We start from the raw sequence: 21,032 nt of genomic DNA on the forward strand, positions 1-21,032 counted from the left end.
ATATATCCTAATATGCTTTAGTAACATTTATTAACTGATTATAATTTAACTTGTCATGTAGTAGGCCCTTAATGTATGTCTGCTTATTTACGTTATTTTATTATCTTGATACAAGTATTTTATTAAAGACATGGTATAAATGTGATTTCCAGAGAAGCATATACAAACTTATTTCAGATTATTTCATTTACTTTTTATTTTACTTTAGAGACAGAGTGAGAAGAAAGCAAGCAAGCAAAAAGAGACTGTCAGGCATCTTAAAAAAGAACAGCTTTTGAGGAACTATTATTTTTTGCATTTAAGCCCCAAAGACGAAACACTGATGTTTGAAAATGAATACACACACATAGCCACACACACAAACACAGGATATTTTTCTCTTTGAAGAAATTCTAACATAAAATATATTATTTTAGTTATAAAATTCACTGTTCTTATTTGAGAACTTAAAAATGTGCCTGGAATATAAGGATTTTTCTATAATGCCATGTTGAAAATGAAAACTGAACCTAAATGTCATCTATCAGAACTGCCTTCCATGAACCCTTACAACAATAACCTCTATCGTCTGCCCTCTTACTGTCCCTTCACTCTGTTGATTTTCTCACAGTGTCAATCGCTGTCTGATACTGATTTATTCATCCGTGTGCTCATTTCTGTCCCGTGCAAAAGTAAGACATGTGTCTAAGCTCAATATCTTCTTGAATTTGTGTTGTACACTTCTGCACTATTCCCAGCTCCTGCCATCCTTACCAATGTATTTCTCTTTTGATGGCTCTGCATCTATGCTACACTTGCATTGCCCTGCTTATTGGCCTCATGTTGTTGTTCAGTTGCTAAGTCATGTTCAATTCTTTGCAGCTCCAATGACTGCAGTCCACTAGGCTTCTCTGTCCATGGGATTCTCCAGGCAAGAATACTGGAGTGCATTGTGATTTCCTTCTCCAGGGTATCTTCCTGACCCAGAGATCAAACCTGCATTAGCTGGTAGATTCTTTAGCACTGAGACACCAGGGAAGCCCTTATTTGCCTCATAGCCCATGGTTAACTTCTGTGTATGTGTGGGGGTGGTGTGTGACCATGTATACATGCATGTGTATTTTCTCTTTGACATTTGCAGTGTACAGCATATAAATGCTCTGAAAATATTTGCATTTTGATGAGGAATAAGACATCAGAGTGAAAGTCACTCAGTCGTGTCTGACTCTTTGTGACCCCATGGACTATACAGTCCATGGAATTCTCCAGGCCAGAATACAGGAGTGGGTTATCTTTTCCTTCTCCAGAGGATCTTCCCAACCCAGGGATCGAACCCAGGTCTCCTGCATTGCAGGCAGATTCTTTACCAGCTCAGCCACAAGGGAAGCCCTAAGACATCAGAAGAGATTGTAGATAGAGAAGGAAAGTACCTGTTTGCAAGATGTGGACTGAGCTCATCAAAATAAGTTAAGCAAAACTGTATTAATATCTCAGAACTCTCACAATTTGGTAAAGATCTATTTTGTCATGGATTAATAATTCACTAATTTAAATATGCAGTTTCATAAATCATAATTGTTATTCCAACAACTTTAAGTCTCTGTTATGTGTGAAGTGCTGACTTTCTTCTTTGCTTTCTGGTGAAAAGCAGTGTATAAATAACAAAAATATTTTAAACTGTAAAAATTAGTGATAAGGTAATTTTGTGCTTCAAACTGTATTTATTTCTGATATTTACTTGAAAAAAAAATGATGAACAGTATCTTTTTGAAGAGGGTGTCTATGAAGCAAGTCTTATAACTCATTAACTTTTTTCTCCATTAGTGATCCCTCACCTTGTGATTAAAGTAGATTTTGAAAGCTTAGATTTTAAAATATAAATGAGATGAAAATAACATTTGAGTAGAAGACTCACTAATGAGATTTCCCTCTTTGGGTCTGTCTATATTGAATTGACCTAACTAGGGGAAAAATGCTTTTCTATATTTTTAAGATGTTTCCTGAATGAAAGAGATAACCTGAAATTCTAAGTCTATTGGGAAGAACCAGTTGCAAAGAAGCACTTGTTATTTAAAATCAACACACTGAACAATTATTTCTCAATTTAGTTGCTTTTGGCCAAGGACACTGATAACTGACACCTGAAAACTCAGACATTGCTTGTCTATTATAAGAGTTTCTAGTGCACATTTTCAAGTTTTTGAGTATTAAGTTTTATGCTGGAATTTTGTAGTTTCATGCTTATTGTGTGTTTCAGGACAGATAAAGGAAATACTAATGTGCTATACTAGTTATTGTTATAAAAATGGCATTGGACAGAAAGTGTTAAATATTCATGAAAATCCCTATTTCCCTTAGGTTCTGGCTAGCAAAGGATGCTGAGAAAATAACTCACAAAAAGAGGGAACTATAATACAGTACAGATAATCACAGGAGTTATAAACAAAGGCGGTTGACATTAATAATTAAATGAAAAAAATTTCCTGTGGAGGTTTAGATGAGATACGGACACAATATGTAAAATCACTTGCTTAACTGATCATTAGTTATGTTCTAGAGTAGAGGAGTATATATTAATGTAACTGGTTCTTCTACCCTATTTTTCTACTCCAGTAATTTGTCTAACATAATAAATATAGCTATTATACATTCCCTGTGAGAAAAAATCATCCCCATTAGAACTTGATGTTTTTATTATCTGTGAGGGAGTATTCAATATAAATAAATGTGATAGGGAAGGTTTATCACTTTTCCAAAATTTTTGTGTTGTGCATTCATTTTAATGGAAATTTTATTATTATTGTCAATATATAAGTATATATTAATCTGACCTTGGCACTGAAAGTTATTTATCACTCTATTATGAGTTTTTTGGTTTCTATTTGTTGGTCTTTTTGTATGTTTATTTTCTTTTCTCAGTTTTTGAAAAGTATCATCTGTCTCAACAGGGCATTTTTTAATGAAGAAACATCAGAACGGCTAAATACACTGGGACACAGGGAATCCTAGTCACCAAGGATGGCTTCCTCTTGGAAACTTATTCTGTTTCTGTCAGTCACTGGGTGTCTTTCAGGTAAAAAAGCCTGCCTTATGTATCAAATAAAAATATAAAGGTCTTCATTAAATACAGCCTTGGGTGTTCATTTAAACTTATATCATGATTCACCCTTTACAACAAAAGAAGATAAAGCAACCCTTAAACTTCTGTTAGCACTGCACATATAATAAGATACGTAGAAAAATGTCATATAAATGTTAGTAAAATGAGTATCCATCCCATCTTATTGACTTTAATTTACAATCTAAACCATCATTATAAAATATGGGTAGAGACAATTGTGAAAACATGGGAAATAAGTGAATGGTTTCAGACATTCAAAGTTTAAGTGAACACCCTGGTCCATCATGATTATAGTTATTTACAGAAAATATGGAATCCTTAAATACTATATCCTATCAGGTTCTTTCTGTGCAGTATTATCTTTTCTGATGATCTGGTCTCTCTTTCCCCTTGTCAATACCATTCTCCTCTTGAACTGATAAAGTAACTGAGAGAAATGGGGGTGGATTTAGAAGATTAAATAAAACATACTCAGCTAAAGATTGAATTTCAAATAAACAGCAAATAATTACTTTAGTTTAGTATGTTCCATGCAATATGTTATTTTATCAAAAATTGTAATTTTAACTGGTATCCAATGTTTTTATTAATAAATAATAAAATGATGATGCCAGATGGAGGAAGAGTGATAGATTGTAATATAACTCCAAAGTTTTATTTTCATGCACTGACCCAACTTATCCCCCCACAATAAACTGTCACTTCAAAGGAGGTATTTTATCTTAGTCATGGAAAGACAAAATCTGTCAGCCTGAGGTGGTGTCCCTGATGGCCTGATGGCTAGATTTGCAGCTCATAAGGGAATCTAGGTACTGTTCTTTCCAGTGAAATGAGGCTGAGCTTGGAGGTAAGTTGCTATTCAAATACTATAAATGAAGACAAAAATGTCAAAAACAAAGGCCATTTCTAATTATTATATGAGATTTGATCTTTAATCATCTGCATTTAATATGAAGCATATATATATATTAGTTATATTTAAAACATGAATTCATCTGATGTTTGAATAAAACTGATTAGATACTTGAAATGATACCTTATCAAAGATAATTATTTTCAAAACCTTTCTTTCACCTTCACCTTCTTATTTAAACAAATTATTCTAGAAGTACAGCCCTTATTAATGCTCTTGTTACTTGGCAATATTTATGTTCAGTATTTATTATTCTTTTATTATTATTCTTTACTTTTTTCCCCTGGTTATCTGTTTGAGTATCATATTACAGGACCTATTTTGCATGGTAACTTGATTATTGTTACAGATAATGTAGGTTATCAAGGTCATAAGCATATTTTATGTTGATGATGTTATTTGAACCAACAAAACTGATTTAAAAAATAAGACCCAGATTGTGTTTTCTCTTTGTTCTTTTTATCCATTTTTTAATGCATGGAGTATCTTTTCTGTGTTTAAGTAGGAAATATAGAACTCTTACACAACCTTAGGTTTAAAAACTGTCTATTGGAGCAATGAAAATTTGACAGCTTTCATAGGGATATACAACTTTATATTAAAAATATACTCATAATTGAAACAATAATAAGATACCATTATACATATGAAAATGGCTAAGATCCAGAAAAAAACAATGCCAGTTGCTCTTGAGGATGAAGAAAACATGAACTTTATTAATTGCTGATAGGGAGGCAAAATGGTACAGCCACTTTGGGAGACAGTATGGCAGTGTTTACAAACCTAAATAGTTTTACCTCTAACAAAGCAATTGAACTACCAGAGATTTACCTAACTGATTCTAAAATTGATGGCACACAAAATACCCACAAAAAGTTTATAGAAACTTTAATAATCATCATCAAAAACTGGAAATAACCAAGATGCCCTTCAATAAGTTAATAAACTGTAGAAATTTTATATAATGCTATATTAGTAATAAAAATAAATGACCTGTCAACTCATGCAAATACATGAATGAATACTATATGCATATTGCTAAGTGAAAGGAACCAGTCTGAATAGGTTACACACTGTATGTTTCTTTTATATATATGATCTTTTGAAAGGGAAAGACTATAGACAGTGCATAGATCAGTGATTTCCAGGGCTTGGGGTCAGAGGGTCACTAAATAAGTAAAGGAAGCACAGGCATTTTCAGCTTGGGAAAACTATTCTGTGTGATACTGTAATGGTGGGAAAATAACACACATGTATCAAAACCAATAGTACGTATAACACAAAGGAAACCTTAATGTGCATAATTTTAAAAATATCTCATTGTAGTTTTGATTTGCATTTCTCTAATAATGAGCAATGTTGAGCATCTTCTCATGTGTTTGTTAGCCATCTGTAAGACTTCTTCGGAGAAATGTCTGTTTAGGTCTTCTTCCCACTTTTTGATTGTGTTGCTTATTGTTCTGGTATTGAGTTGTGTGAGCTGCTTGTTTTATTTTGAAAATTAATCCTTTGTCAGTTGTTTCAATTGCTATTATTTTCTCCCATCCTGAGGGTTGTCTTTTCACCTTGCTTATAGTTTCCTTTACTGTGCAAAAGCTTTTAAGTTTAATCAGGTCCCACTTCTTTAATTTTGTTTTTATTTCCATTACTCTAGGAGGTGGATCATAGAGGAGCTTGCTTTGATTTATGTCATACACAATGGAATATTGCTCAGCCATAAAAAAGAATGAATTTGAGTCAGTTCCAATGAGGTGGATTAACCTATTATGCGAGTGAAGTGAGTCAGAAGGAGAAAGAAAATACTATATTCTAACACATATATATGAAATCTAGAAAAACAGTACTGCAGAATTTATTTATAGGGCAGCAATGGAGAAACAGACATAGAGAATAGACTAATGGACATGGAGAGAGGGGAGGAGAGGGTGAGATACATGGAAAGAGTAACATGGAAACTTACATTACCATATGTAAAATAGATAGCCAATGGGAATTCACTGTATGGCTCAGGAAACTCAAACAGGGGTTCTGTATCAACTTAGGGGGGTGGGATGGGGAGAGAGATGGGAGGGAGGTTCAAAAGGGAGGGGATATATGTATACCTATGGCTGATTCATATTGAGGTTTGATAGAAAATAGCAAAATTCTGTAAATCAATTATCCTTCAATAAAAATAAATTAATTAAAAAATAATAATAATTTAGGAGGTTAGAGGATCTCAGAATGAAATGCAGAATAAACAAAAATTCTATTACAAATGCATTCCAAATGTATGAAGCAACCTCTACTTAGGGGAGTAGGGGGAAAAAAGAGACTGATCTACATAACTTTCAAACAAACTGTTTTTGAGACTGTACTCTAGTTAAGAATGCTATTTCTCTGTGTTAGCAACTCTAAAAGCTCATACATGGAGTTGAACAATTAAGTCAATGGATGATGGATGGTGGGAGCCAATTGTCTCATTGTTGAAGTGAGAGGTCACCAATGAGCAAGAGAAGAAGGCTAGAATGATCCAAGTGATAATGGTTAAGAGTTGGGAGACTTCAGTATGAACTCTTGCTTAGCTTAATGTAGATACAAATGGTTACATATCACAAGTATTTATAACCATGCATATATATAGCTATGTATTTATAGCCATATATATATATATATCCAATAACTGTCATATTGATGTAAATAAGTGATTGAATAATTGAAATAATAAACAAGATTCCCAGGTAGGTAAATTTCAATAATTTATGTAGATGCTATGTTCTCAAGGAGCTAGAATGTAACTTGCCCTTCTTTAACTGTGGACTGCACATAGTGAGTTGTTTCCAAAATGTACAGAATGGAAAAGGGGGATTAAAAAAGTAGCTTTACAGTGGAGAAAACTGATAAGAACTACATCAACCCAGTAAGGCCAGTATCAGAAGAAATAGCATTTACCCTGGATATAATGTAATGAGAATGGCACCTCCTTTCTGTGGTTTTCCTTCTTAAAGCATGTGACTCTAGTCTGACTATGAAAAATATCATAAAAATCCCATGTTTTCATTCTATGAAACACTTGGACCATGCTCCTCAATATTTTCAAAGTCATAAAAAACTAGGAATATTGGAGAAACTGTCACAGAAAGGAAAGCTAAGGAGGTGTAATAAATAAGTGAGCCTGGATAGGATTTTGCAAAAGAAAAAAATATGTAAAAACCAAGGAGATCTGAATAAAGTATGTATTTCAGTTAAAAATAAAATATCAATACCAGTCTATTATTTGTAACACATGTACACTATTAATATAAGATATTAATAAACAGGAAAACTGGTTATGAATTTATGGAAAAAAATGGATTAAGAATTGCATTCTAAATGTTTCATCTAGACAAAATATTGATATGACTAGAACCCAAAATAAGACAGTAGTGAAGGGCATCAACAGGAGATGAGAGATTCAAAATTTTGGGGCAATAAAATATATAGAAGTTGGTAAGTGATTAATTTTTTTGTATAAGAAGAAATAGTTAAGGTTCTCTATTTGCTTATGGAGTAGATGATATTGCCATTTGCTTGGGTACTAATTAAAAAGGCAGTACAGTTTAGAGTGAGGAAATACTGAACTAAGTAATGCACATGTTGAGCTTCAAGTATCTGTGACACACTCAGATGGAGATTTTTAAGAAAGATGACTGAGCTAAAAGTTAAGTGTGGATGAAACTGAAGCTCTGGGAAGGAAAATAATCACCCAAGGGTTATATAGATAACGATGAGTCTAAGGCAAGGAAATAATTCTAAGAAGTATGCACTAAAGAGGCAAGAGAAGGTGTAGGTTGAAATGGATGGAGGGTGAGTTGGAGGAAACTCTAAAGTGTGATGGCTTTCCAGTGGCTAAACAGTGAAGAATCCTGCTGCAATGCAGAAAACCACAGGTTCCATCTTTGGGTGGAGAAAATCTGCTGGAGGAGGTCATGGCAACCCACTCCAATAGTCCTGCCTGGAGAATCCAAAGGACAGAGAAGCCTGGCAGGCTACAGTCCATAGGGATGCAGAGAGTCAGACATGACTGAAGCGACTGAACACATATGCACGCTAGGAAAATGATAATGGACCAGATTCAGAGACGGAATGATCAGCAGTGGCAATGCTGTAGGAAGGTTACATCAGATTAGCATTAAAACCATTTCCTTTTAATGCTAATGAAAGTTATCTTTAACAAAGTAGTGGGATACTTTCTTATAATAACAAGCTGTGAAATGATTTGTATAGGAGGAAAATTAGATAATTACTATTAATTTTGTTTTCTGAGAGGCTGAACTGAGGAAGAAAAAAGAGGGAAAAAATGACAGATAACTTGGAAAAGAGAAGTTCAGGAAGGAGTGAATTACATCTGTACATTTGTGGGTGTGTGTTTTAAGACTCGGAGAAGGCAATGGCATGCCACTCCAGTACTCTTGCCTGGAAAATCCCATGGACAGAAGAACCTGGTGGGTTGCAGTCCATGGGGTCGCTAGGAGTCAGACACGACTGAGCGACTTCCCTTTCACTTTTCACTTTCACACGTTGGAGAAGGAAATGGCAAGCCACTCCAATGTTCTTGCCTGGAGAATCCCAGGGACGGGGGAGCCTGATGGGCTGCCGTCTATGGGGTCGCACAGAGTCAGACACGACTGAAGCGACTTAGCAGCAGCAGTTTTAAGACTAGAGAACTGCTGGTTACAGGAATTCAATCCACATAGTATATTAAATATGCATTTATTGTATAGTGCACTAATTAGCTTTGAAAGTGAAAATGTTAGTCGTTCAGTCATGTCCGACTCTTTCCAACCCTATGGACTGCAGCTTGCCAGGCTCCTCTGTCCATGGAATTCTCCGGACAAGAATACTGGAGTAGGTTGTCATGCCCTTCTCCAGGTTTAACTCCATAACAAACCACCCTTAGATTATGAACTTAATGACAACAACAACACAGAAACTTCAGAAATATTCTTTTTCACAGTTCTGAAAGTCAGCTTGATGTTTCTTATGGTTTGGGCAGGTTCAGCTGATTTCTGTAGTCTCCAAGAGTATTGCAAGAGTAGAATTGGATGGTGTCATTTGTGGTCTCAGCCATGCTATCGATGATTGGTTCCTAGAAAGGCAGTGTGAATGACCTGCTTATGCATCTGATCATTCAGTGGTCTAGACTATATGACACCATCTAATTTGCAAGCATATTTCAAACCACTATGTCATGTTTACTAATGCCTCATTGACCGAATCAAATCATGTGGGCCAAGACCAGATTCATGGGGTAGAAACCTAGATTTGATCTCTTGAAGACAGTAGCTGTAAAAGCATACTATGAACAATATTCAATACCGTATCACTAACTATAGGCACTATGCTGAATAGTAGATCTCTAAGAAGTATGCATGTTGTATAATTGAAAGTTTGTACCCTTTGCCCAATACTTCCTGTTTCCCCCACTCTCTCCAGCTCTTGGTTACTACCATTCTACTCTGATTCTATAACTTTGACTATTTTAGATTACTCATATAAGTGGTATTCTTTAAAAATTTGCTAAGAGGATAGATCTTAAGTACTCTTACCACAAAAAGACAACAACAGTAACACCAACATTAAAAACAATAATAATAGAATATAAAGAAGGCAGGAGAAAACTTTTGGAGGTGATAGATATGTTTATGGCATAGATGCTGGTGATTTCATGCATATTAACTTATTGCATACTCATCAATTTGTATGCACTAAATATTTACAGCTTATATCCCAAAGCCTTTCACTGTGTGGATCACAATAAACTGTGGAAAATTCTGAAAGAGATGGGAATACCAGACCACCTGACCTGCTTCTTAAGAAACCTATATGCAGGTCAGGAAGCAACAGTTAGAACTGGACATGGAACAACAGACTGGTTCCAAATAGGAAAAGGAGTACATCAAGGCTGTATATTGTCACCCTGCTTACTTAACTTATATGCAGAGTACATCATGAGAAACGCTGGGCTAGAAGTGCACAAGCTGGAATCAAGATTGCCGGGAGAAATATCAATAACCTGAGATATGACACCACCCTTATGGCAGAAAGTGAAGAGGAACTCAAAAGCCTCTTGAAGAAAATGAAAGAGGAGAGTGAAAAAGTTGGCTTAAAGCTCAACATTCAGAAAACTAAGATCATGGCATCTGGTCCCATCACTTCATGGGAAATAGATGGGGAAACAGTGGAAACAGTGTCAGACTTTATTTTTTGGGCTCCAAAATCACTGCAGATGGTGACTGCAGCCATGAAATTAAAAGACACTTACTCCTTGGAAGGGAAGTTATGACCAACCTAGATAGCATATTAAAAAGCAGAGATATTACTTTGCCAACAAAGGTCTGTCTAGTCAAGGCTATGGTTTTTCCAGTGGCCATGTATGGATATGAGAGTCTGACTGTGAATAAAGCTGAGCGCCAAAGAATTGATGCTTTTGAACTGTGGTGCTAGAGAAGACTCTTGCGAGTCCCTTGGACTGCAAGGAGATCCAAGCAGTCCATCCTAAAGGAGACCAATCCTGGGTGTTCATTGGAAGGACTGATGCTGAGGCTGAAACTCCAATACTTTGGCCACCTCATGTGAAGAGTTGACCCATTTGAATAGACCCTGATGCTGGGAGGGATTGGAGGCAGAAGGAGAAGGGGACAACAGAGGATGAAATAGTTGGATAACATCACCGACTCGATGGTCATGAGTTTGGGTGAACTCCGGAGTTGGTGATGGACAGGGGACCTGGCGTGCTGCAGTTCATGGGGTTGCAAAGAGTCGGACACAACTGAACTGAACTGAACTGATATATCAGTAACACCTCAATAAAGTGGTTTTAAGTTGTGCATAAGACAGTAAAAATAGCCATGCCTAATCTTCATTTCTACCTCATATTCATTGATATCTGTGAATGTTTTAATGTGTGAATGTTTTAATGTGTGAATGTTTAATAATAATAATCTTGTATTAGTCAACAGTAAATAAAAAGGAATTTCTTTGTGTCTTTATTTCTGAAACAGTCACAGTGCGAGCACTGTGATCTAATAACCTCATTAGCTGAGCTTAAAAAAGCTTTAAAGATCAGTCAAACTATTTTTATCAGTATGAAATTAATTAAGTAAAGCAAAATTTAAGCTTTTCAGGAAAGAACGTGTGAAATCATTCAAGGAAGGAATCCTAATTACTAAATCCTAGTTATGAATATACATGTGACAAGAAACATCAACATTTCAACCTCACTGTGCCAAAATCCATGTCGTTGTATTCTCTAAAAGTGCTTCTTCAAAGATATACCATCTTCCAAATATGTGTAGAAATAGTGATTGGAGGAGACAGTAAGTTTCTGGATTCACAAGCAACTTGACTGACATTCCAGAGTTCTTTGTAAATTGCTTTTCATTCAAATCTCCATGTTGAAAGAAATAAACAATAGCAACAAAAGCTAAAGGGATTAATTTTTCTGCTCTATTATGTGGAATAGTCTATTCAATGGATTTCATAATCACTACATTCCTTTTGAAATGTGACTAGTAATTATTTTAATTTCTTTTTAAATGTTTAACAGTTGGGGAAATTTATTACAATGATGTTTATCGCAAATAGATTTCTTTCTGTGAAATGGAATGGAATGGTCTGATAGGACCCTGAGATTAGGGGAGATTGTACATGTAAAACATGTCATATACAAATATTTATTTTTTAATATGTATTATTAGAATAATTCTAATTGAAAGCAGCTATTCTTAGACTCATTAACACACATTCTTTTGAAGATTTTTGAAAAATGTTTTTGTACTCCCTAGTACTAGAGTATATTTGTTAACATCACAAGTCTATTTATATATTTCTGTGAAAGTTATAGACTTAATATATAATTTGATTTATCAAAGCTAAATATATCTATATCTCTTCTAAATTTAAAATTGTATTCATCTTACTGCATTTATAAATCTTTAAATTAAAAATAACTTGGAGATCATAAGGTCCAATTCCTTGTGCTTGGGCAAGTAAGATATCATTCACTCTCAATAGGGATGAGGCTCAGGGAGAGTCTGTTACATGCCCAGCATCACATATATAATAACCAGTGGGAGAATAATGAGAAAGCTGCCTCCTATAGCAATGCTTTCAACATGATAGGTAACATGAAGGTGAGGCAAAAGGGGAAATCCAGTTGCTCAAAGCTGCACTGACCTCCTTCTACCTAAGTACATCTAGTTACTTTCCCTGGATTACTTTCAGATGCTTTTGATATAAGCTGTATTGCTTTAAAAAATGACCTCTGTACAGGAAACGTAAAAGTTCTGTAAAGCAATTATCCTTCAATAAAAAATGAATTAATTTAAAAAAGACCTCTCAAATAAAGCTTTTTTTTTTTTTTTTCTCTCTCTACTTTGACCCCATTCTCCTCCATTGGGTTAAATCCATTTTATTGGGAAGGTGACTGTCTGTTCTTTCTGCCACAAGGATGATACACTATTGAACAGAGAATGTCTGTCATTGATAAGGTTATACAAATACTCTTCTTCTTCTTACTGGCAGTGTGGTAAATAGCACAGAACTTTGTCACTGTCAGCGAGTGCTGCCTAAGAACTTTAAAAGAAATATGAAAACAAAACTGTTACTGAAGACAGGTGCCTGATAATATTAAGTCTGACTGGCCTATGGCAGTTGAGAAAGAGAAATGGATTATAGCTCCTCTGTGATCATTTTGAAATTGTGCCAGTGCACATTGAATTGGTCCCCCAGGAAGTCATGATGATAACAGAGCCTACCTCAGTGCAGGAAAAAAAGCTGACTCTTATCATCTGTGCACTGGTGATATTAGATGTGTAATTAATCAGAATACAGTTTAATTTCTCCTTGTGAGCACAGTGGTGGGTGGCAGGTGAGGGGTAACTGTCTCTTAATTTAAAGAATTTTATTTGTTATTTTAATCTTAAAGACAAAGAAAATGTTAAAAGTTATCTAAAATGGTCAGTAATTCCTGGGGTGATATAAAATTAAACCATCAACTAAATAAAGCCAGATTCAGCATCCTCGAGAAATGAGAATAAATATTAATAAATGTTCTCAGTATTTTTGAGATTAAACAGAGAATTAACTAATTTATTAGGTCATCTAAATGGTATTCATCTTACATAAACTATATTAAAAATATTTTTCCACTGGATTTTGGTTAAGGAGAAAGCAATATACATAAAAGTATGTTTTAATCTAGACAGTACCATAAAAATTACCTAATGCTTCTTAAACTGGACTGGCATTATTATTTCAACAATGATAAATATTTGCTAATAGAAAATTAATCATGTACATTGGTTCTCTTTGTTATTTTAAAATAATGATCAAAAAATGTGTATTGTATCAAGTACCCACAGGGACATGTATACAGTTGTTCACAATATCATTTTTTACACAGAGATAAATTTCTACCATGGTAATACAACACTGAAATATGTTTATTTTTGATGGAGATTGTCTTACCTGTTAGCATGGGCTTCAGGGGAGCTATACCTGTGCAGTAATTTGAGTAATTGTTAACAAGAATGCAGCTACTTTTTTGCATCTCTTTGTTTCATATACAGATCAATTCTGTCTGTAAAATGGCTGCTGCTGCTGCTAAGTCACTTCAGTCGTGTCCGACTCTATCGACCCCATAGACGGCAGCCCACCAGGCTTCCCCATCCTTGGGATTCTCCAGGCAAGAACGCTGGAGTGGCTTGCCATTTCCTTCTCCAATGCATGAAAGTGAAAAGTTCAAGTGAAGTCGCTCAGTCGTGTCCGACTCTAGCGACCCCATGGACTGCAGCCTACCAGACTTCTCTGTCCATGGGATTTTCCAGGCAAAAGTACTGGAGTGGGGTGCCATTGCCTTCTCTGCTATAAAATGGACAGAGAGCTAAATTCACTGAGTATCAAGGCAAGCTGGACACACTCGAGATATAGAAAAAAGGCAAGGAAAAATTTCTGTTCTCCTTAATTTTAAATAAATTGTTTAGGTTTATCAGGATACAAATTCTGAAAGTATAACAGGCATGACTAGTTGTTGAGAATGAAAAAGAGTTAAGTGCTATATAGTCTTATGTTTATTTTGCCTCTTGGGAATATCTTATTTTTAATAGCTAATCAAATTAACTGCAGATTTATTGAAATTTGGTCAGTTTCTATATTTAGAAATATTTATTTGGTAGAAGTGTCAAAAACAATGCTTTTTTTTCTATCCAGCATTTGAAAAACAAATACTTTCCATTCTAATTTTCAGTGTTGTTTTAACACTGAAAATTTTCAGAGAACTTAACTATTCCTAATGATCTGTTTATGATGGTGTCTAGGTTGCAGCATGACCTTAACTGACTGGGTTTTAGAGTATGTTGGAACCATCCAGATAGTGATGATTTGGGATAAATTTGGTTGTAAGTGATGATCTTTCCCTTTTTAGTACTTGCATATTTTGTGATTGTGATTTTATATGTTTAAATAAAAATTATAAGGCCATCTTCTCTATAAAACAGAGGCAGTAAATTTTATTTGATGTTCCATACATAAAATCTAGCATAATACTTTCTATAAGTACGGGTACCTATTTTTAAGTGAATTAAAGGAAACAATTAATTGTTTGATTTGTTTCTTCTGTTAAGAGAGGAATAAGCTTTGCTTTTGGTTAATTTCTGGTTAAGAAACATCCAAAAGGTATGAATGAATTTGGATTCTAACCTGATCATTCTGATGTGTGGATATATGTTTTTATTGAGGTATCATTGATTTACAATATTATATCAGTTTCAGATCAATTCAGTTCAGTTGCTCAGTTAGGTCCGACTCTTTGTGACCCCATGGACTACAGCATTCCAGGCCTCCCTGTCCATCGCCAACTCCTGGAGTTACTCAAACTCATGTCCTTTGAGACATTGATGCCATCCAACCATCTCATCTTCTGTTGTCCACTTCTCCTCCTGCCTTCAATCTTTCCCAGCATCAGGGTCTTTTCCAATGAGTCAGTTCTTCGCATCAGGTGGCCAAAGTTTAAGTTTATAATATAGTGAATGCATATTTTTAGAGCGTATACTCCATTTAACATAATGGCCATGTTTCCCTGTGTTTTACAATATATCCTTGTTGCTTATCTATTTTATACATACTAGTTTGTCTCTCTTAATTCCATGCCCCAATCTTGTCCATCTTCCCTTTCCTCTACCCACTAGTAACTGTTAGTTTGTTCTCTGTATCTGTGAATCTATTTCTGATTTGCTATATATTTTCATTTGCATTTGTTTTGATTCCACAAATAAGTGATAATATACAGTACAGTATTTGACTTTCTCTGTCTGACTTATTCCACTAGCATAATTCTCTCTGAAAGTTGCTCAGTCGTGTCCAACTCTTTGCAACCCCAAAGACTCTACAGTCCTTGGAATTCTCCAGGCCAGAATACTGGAGTGGATAGTCTTTCCCTTTTCCAGGGGATCTTCCCAACCTATGGATTGAACCCAGGTCTCCCACATTGCAGGTGAATTGTTTACCAGCTGAGCCACAAGAGAAGCCCATAATTCTCTCTAGATACATCTAAGTTACTGCAAATGGCAGAATGCCCTTTTTTTTTTTTTTAGCTGAATGATATTCCACTGTGTGTATGTATGTGTAGATTCCATTGTGTGTGTATACACACATACCACATCTTCTTTGATGGACACGTTGTTTCCATGTCTTGACTACTGTAAATGATGCTTCTATGAACATTGAAGTGCATACATATTTTTAACTTACTGTTTTTGGTTCTTCAAATATATACCCAGGAGTGGAATTGCTGGGTCATATGGTAGTTCTGCTTTTAGTATTTTGAGGAATTCCGCATACTATTTCCCACAATGACTGTACCAATTTATATCCCCACCTGCAGTGTCCTTTTTTCCATGCCTTTGCCATTCCCATTTATATTTGTAATTTTGATAAGAGTGAGGTGATTTCTCATTTTGGTTTTGAAATGCATCTCCCTGATGATTAGTACCATTGAGTATCTTTTCAAGTGCCTGTTAGCCATCTCTATATATTCTTTGGTAAACATTATTTCAAATCCTCTGCTCATTTTTAATCAAGTTTTTTTCATTTTTTCAATATTGAGTTATAAGAGCTGTTTATGTATTTTGGATATTAACCCCATATTTTTCATATCACTTGAAAATATTTTCTCTCATTCAGTAGTTTGTCCTTTTGTTTTGTTGATGGTTTCCTTTGCTGTGCAAAATCTTTTCAGTTTAATTAAGTCCCATTGCTTTATTTTTGCTTTTATTAATTTTCCCTAGGAGACAGATCCAAACTATATTGCTACAATTTATGTCAGAGAATTTTCTACCTATTTTCTCTTCTAGGAGTTCTATGGTTTCAGGTGTTACAATTATATCTTTAATCCATTTTGAGTCTATTTTTATATATAATGTGCAGAAACATTTTAATCTCATTTTTTTAACATGTAGCTGTCCAGTTTTCCAAGTATCACCTATTTAAGAGTCTATCTTTTCTCCATTGCATCTTCTTCCCTCCCTTGTCATCAATTAATTGACCATAATGTGTCAATTTATTTCAGGGGCTGTATATCATTTCATTGATCTATGTGTCTATTTTTGAGCCAGTACCATGTTGTTTTGATTATTTTAGCTTTGTAGTACATGTGGAGACTAAGCAACATATTACTTAAAAAAAAAAAATGGGTCAATGAAGACATCAAAGAAGAAATAAGAAAATATATGGAGACAATGGAAATGGAAACACAACTTTCTAAAATCTTTATGTTGTGTTGTGTATTCAGTCATGTCCAACTCGTTGCAGCCCCATGGACTGTAGCCTACCAGGGTCCATGGAATTTCCCAGGCTAAAATGTTGGAGTGGGTTACCATTTCCTCCTCCAGGGGATCTTCCCAATCCAACCACCATCTCTTGCATCCCTTGCATTGGCAGGTGGATTCTTTACCACTGTACCACATGGGAAGCCTCCTAGAATCTTCAGGATGCAGAAAAAACAATTCTAATAAGAAGTTTATAGCAGTACAGGCCTAAGTCAAGAAACAAGAAAAGTCTGAAATAAACATATCATCTAAAGGAATTAGAAAAAGAAGCACAAAACCCAAAGTCAGCAGAAGGAAAAAATAATAAAGATCAAAGAATAAATAAAATAGATACTGAAAAACAATGAAAAGATCAATGAAACCAAGGACTAGTTTTTTTGAAATGATGAACATAATTGATAAATATTTAGCCAGGCTTTTCATGAATAATATAAAATATTATTTTATATTAACCTCTTATTTGTCCTATCACTTGAAAATAATAAATATGGAAAAGGAAACCAGGTGAATATCTGAGTGAAAGTGTTTCAGCAGCAGTGTCAGTCCATCAAGATGAAATAGACTTACTGTGTTTGAAGAAGAACCAGTATGGAAGAAGGGAGAAAACCCAAATAAAGGAAGAGAGTATATAACAAGAAGAATAATAAGGGGTAGAATAGATAGGCAACGATCAGATCACATTTTAAGCAGAGGAGAGATGTAACATGATAACATGTTGAAAGATCATGCTTGGTTCTTTATGGAAAATAGATTTTAGAGCTTGGGAAATAATTTAACCAGGGTGAATAGGTAGGTTACTACTGCAAAAGTCTGGAAGAAAGAAAAGAGCAACAAGGATTTAGACCCGCAAGTATTCAGTGTTTATTTATGTATTTCCTTGTAAGTCAGCAGTGGTGTATGCTTACCAAAAAGAAGCTAATGTGATCTTCAGCTGTATTGACAGTGTCTAAAATAAGGGAGAGGTTAGATCTACTTTGGATCTACTTGTTAATAATGGCTGTAGTATTATGTTCAGTTCTAGGCTAGATTGTATCATGGAAACTAGATAAACAATAAGTTCAGTGGAAGGAAGCAAAGTGATGAAGAAAAAAACCATAATATAAGAGAAAAGATAAAATGGATTAAAGAAGTGAGAAGTAAATTTAAAAGATTCAGCTAATATTTAAGGTAGTTTTTTACTAGATTCAGGGGAGATGTCCCTCTTACAATGTCTTCCCTGAATTAATTACTGAATAACTTTTGTAAACCAATGAGTAAAATATTCAGAACTCCAATATTCAGATGTCTTAGGATAGGCAGGCAAAATATTTTGCTTGTTTGTTTGTTGCTTGGTAATTGAACTTTGAGTCTAGGATTTGATCTGCCCCTATTATATCCAGATTAACAGTAATGACTTTCAATTGTAGATTATCTTCTGTGTTTGGAATATTGATAACTTGCCTTTGTATATTGCCTAACAAGTAAGTATACTCGTCATGGCATAAAATGAGATGCAAAGACTTTGGAAAAAATAACCTATTTTCCCCTTTATTATATCATACATAAGTATCATTTTCAGGATCCAAATATCTTGCTAAGATGCATCAGCTTATTATTTCCCATAGCAAGAAAGAATCGTCACATGGCAAATAGGCCAGAATCTCAGCTCAAAATACAGATTTTTTTTCAGGTTAATACTAACAACTACTATATTAAAATAGCTAAAACTTTGTTGTATATAAGTAGCTCACCCTTATTCTAAATATATAGCACAGGAACTATAGTAAATATCTTGTAATAACCTAAAAAGAATAATCTGAAAAATAATGTATGCATGCTTGTATAACTGAAAATCACCTTGCTGTGCACCTGAAACATTGTAAGTCAACTACACTTCAATAAAATATATCCATTATGAGATTAAAAAATGGAACCAGTGAAATAAATAAATTTTAAAAAATGAAAGAAAATGAAAAAAAAAAAAAAAAAGAAATTCAGTGGGACAAACCAATCAAAGTGTACTCAAATGAGAAGAACAACTAATTTGTCTAAAAAGATCATTCTAAGCAGTCAGTGTTGCTCAGTGATATTTAAAATTGTATCTCAGGAGAGTCTGTCATTTCCCAAGCATGAGCTAAATGATCATTATGTAGAGATAATTTTAGCATCAAAGGGCTTGCTAAATCAGATGATAGCAATTTCCCCTCTAATCCTGAAATCTATGATTCTGAAAATTTTACTTAAATAGTTACAAATTTAAAATTTTATTTTGTCATGTTTTCGTTAATAATAACATAGGATGTTTAAAGACAGGGCTTACCAAATGAGAAATTTATAAATAGTTATAGGTAGAACTGAGAATGGAAAGAATAGGTTGGAGGTTAGAAACAATATATGGATACATCCAATAGACTTTCCACCTATTGGACATGAGGGATAAAAGAGGATAAAATGAAAGACTATTCTGTCTGCTATGTTGATGATGCATGTAACAGAAGAAAGAAACCAACAGTAGAAATAAAGACCAAAAAAGAGATTAGTATGAAGATGGCAAACTATGATGGAATACTGTATTTAAGAAGCAAACAGTTGTTATTGTCAAATGAATGCGATGAATTGGGGGGAAATAATGCACTAGAATCTCATTATGGAGCTTAAATTGTCAAGAACTTAATCTGTTTTGGATTCCATCCCTTGAGATTTATTTTTATAGCAGCAAAATAGACCTGATTATAAAAACGGTCTTTTCATAAACTCAAGCGATTCCATTCTGTGAAGTTATTCAGTTTGGTCAGAACCTTGTTTTAAATCAAGATTACTGTGAATTTCCATAAATGATTCCCTTCAGAATGTAAAATAGCGCATGGTAGGGCTGGGGACATAGACTAGAATTAGGAGGGCTGTGTACTACTTTAAACTTGACCACAAATCATGGGAATGTGGGCAAGTCCTCATTTCTTTCTTTGTGAGTCCTCATTTCATTTTTGTGAAAATGAGGCTACTTTACTTTAAATCTTCGTCAATATTCTAATAGTGTTCTCTAGTCATCTCAAAAATTTTACTACACCTCAAAATTGAGAATAGACATTGTGTTGCAATATTTGAAAGGACATTGCTAGACACGTCCATATGCTATTGATACAAGTCAGTTCAGTCAACTTGTGTCCAACTCATTGCGACCCCATGAACTGCAGCACGTCAAGTTTCCCTGTCCATCACAAACTGTCAGAGCTTCCTCAAACTCATGTCCAACTACTTGGTGATGCCATCCAACCATTCATCCTTTGTTGTCCCCTTCTCCTCCTGCCTTCAATCTTTCCCAGAATTTTCTAATCAATCAGCCCTTTGAATCAGGTAGCCAAAGTACTAGAGCTTCAGCTTCAGAATCAGTCCTTCCAATGAGTATTCAGGACTGACTGCCTTTAAAATGGACTGGTTTGATCTCCTTGCAGTCCAAGGGACTCTCAAGAGTCTTCTCCAACACCACAGTTCAAAAGCATCGATTCTTTGGTGCTCAGCTTCATTTATAGCCCAGCTCTCACATCCATACATGACTACTGGAAAAACCATATCTTTGACTAGATAGATTTTTGTAGGCAAAATAATGTCTCTGCTTTTTAATATGCTGTCTAGGTTGGTCATAGCTTTTCTTCCAAAGGAGGACATGTCTTTTAATTTCATGGCTGGAGTCACCATCTGCAGTGATTTTGGAGCCCAAAGAAATAAAACCTGTCACTGTTTCCATTGTTTCCCCATGTATTTGCCATGAAGTGATGGGACCAGATGCCATAATCTTTGTTTTTTTTGGATGTTGAGTTTTAAGCAAGCTTTCTCACTCTCCTCTTTCACTTTCATCAAAAGGTTCTTTAGTTCTTTTTCTGCCATAAGGATAGAGTCAACTGAGTATCTGTGTTTATTGATATTTCTCTCTGCAATCTGGATTCCAGCTTGTGCTTCATCCAGCCTGGCATTTTGCATGATGTAATATGCATAGAAATTAAATAAGCAGGGTGACCATATACAGCCTTGACATACTCCTTTCTTAATTTGGAACCAGTCCATTGTTCCATGTCCAGTTCTAACTTTTGCTTCCTGACCTGCATACAGATTTCTGAGGAGGTAGGTAAGGTGGTCTGGTATTCTCATCTCTTTAAGAATTTTTCACAGTTGGTTGTGATCCACACAGTCAAAGGCA

General features: G+C 34.8%; 1 protein-coding gene across 1 annotated transcript in view; it reads left to right on the forward strand.

Moving 5' to 3' along the window:
* CNTN5 (contactin 5) overlaps positions 1–21,032 on the forward strand; it is a 1,686,091-nt gene that overhangs the window by 737,495 nt on the left and 927,564 nt on the right. Inside the window, exon 3 of the mRNA XM_025266987.3 lies at positions 2,928–3,052. Within this exon, the coding sequence (XP_025122772.3) occupies positions 2,998–3,052 (55 nt within the window). The 5' untranslated portion in view covers positions 2,928–2,997. The remainder of the gene's footprint in view (positions 1–2,927; positions 3,053–21,032) is intronic.

The sequence above is a fragment of the Bubalus bubalis genome, chromosome 16 (genome assembly GCF_019923935.1).
Source record: "Bubalus bubalis isolate 160015118507 breed Murrah chromosome 16, NDDB_SH_1, whole genome shotgun sequence".
Taxonomy (NCBI): domain Eukaryota; kingdom Metazoa; phylum Chordata; class Mammalia; order Artiodactyla; family Bovidae; genus Bubalus; species Bubalus bubalis.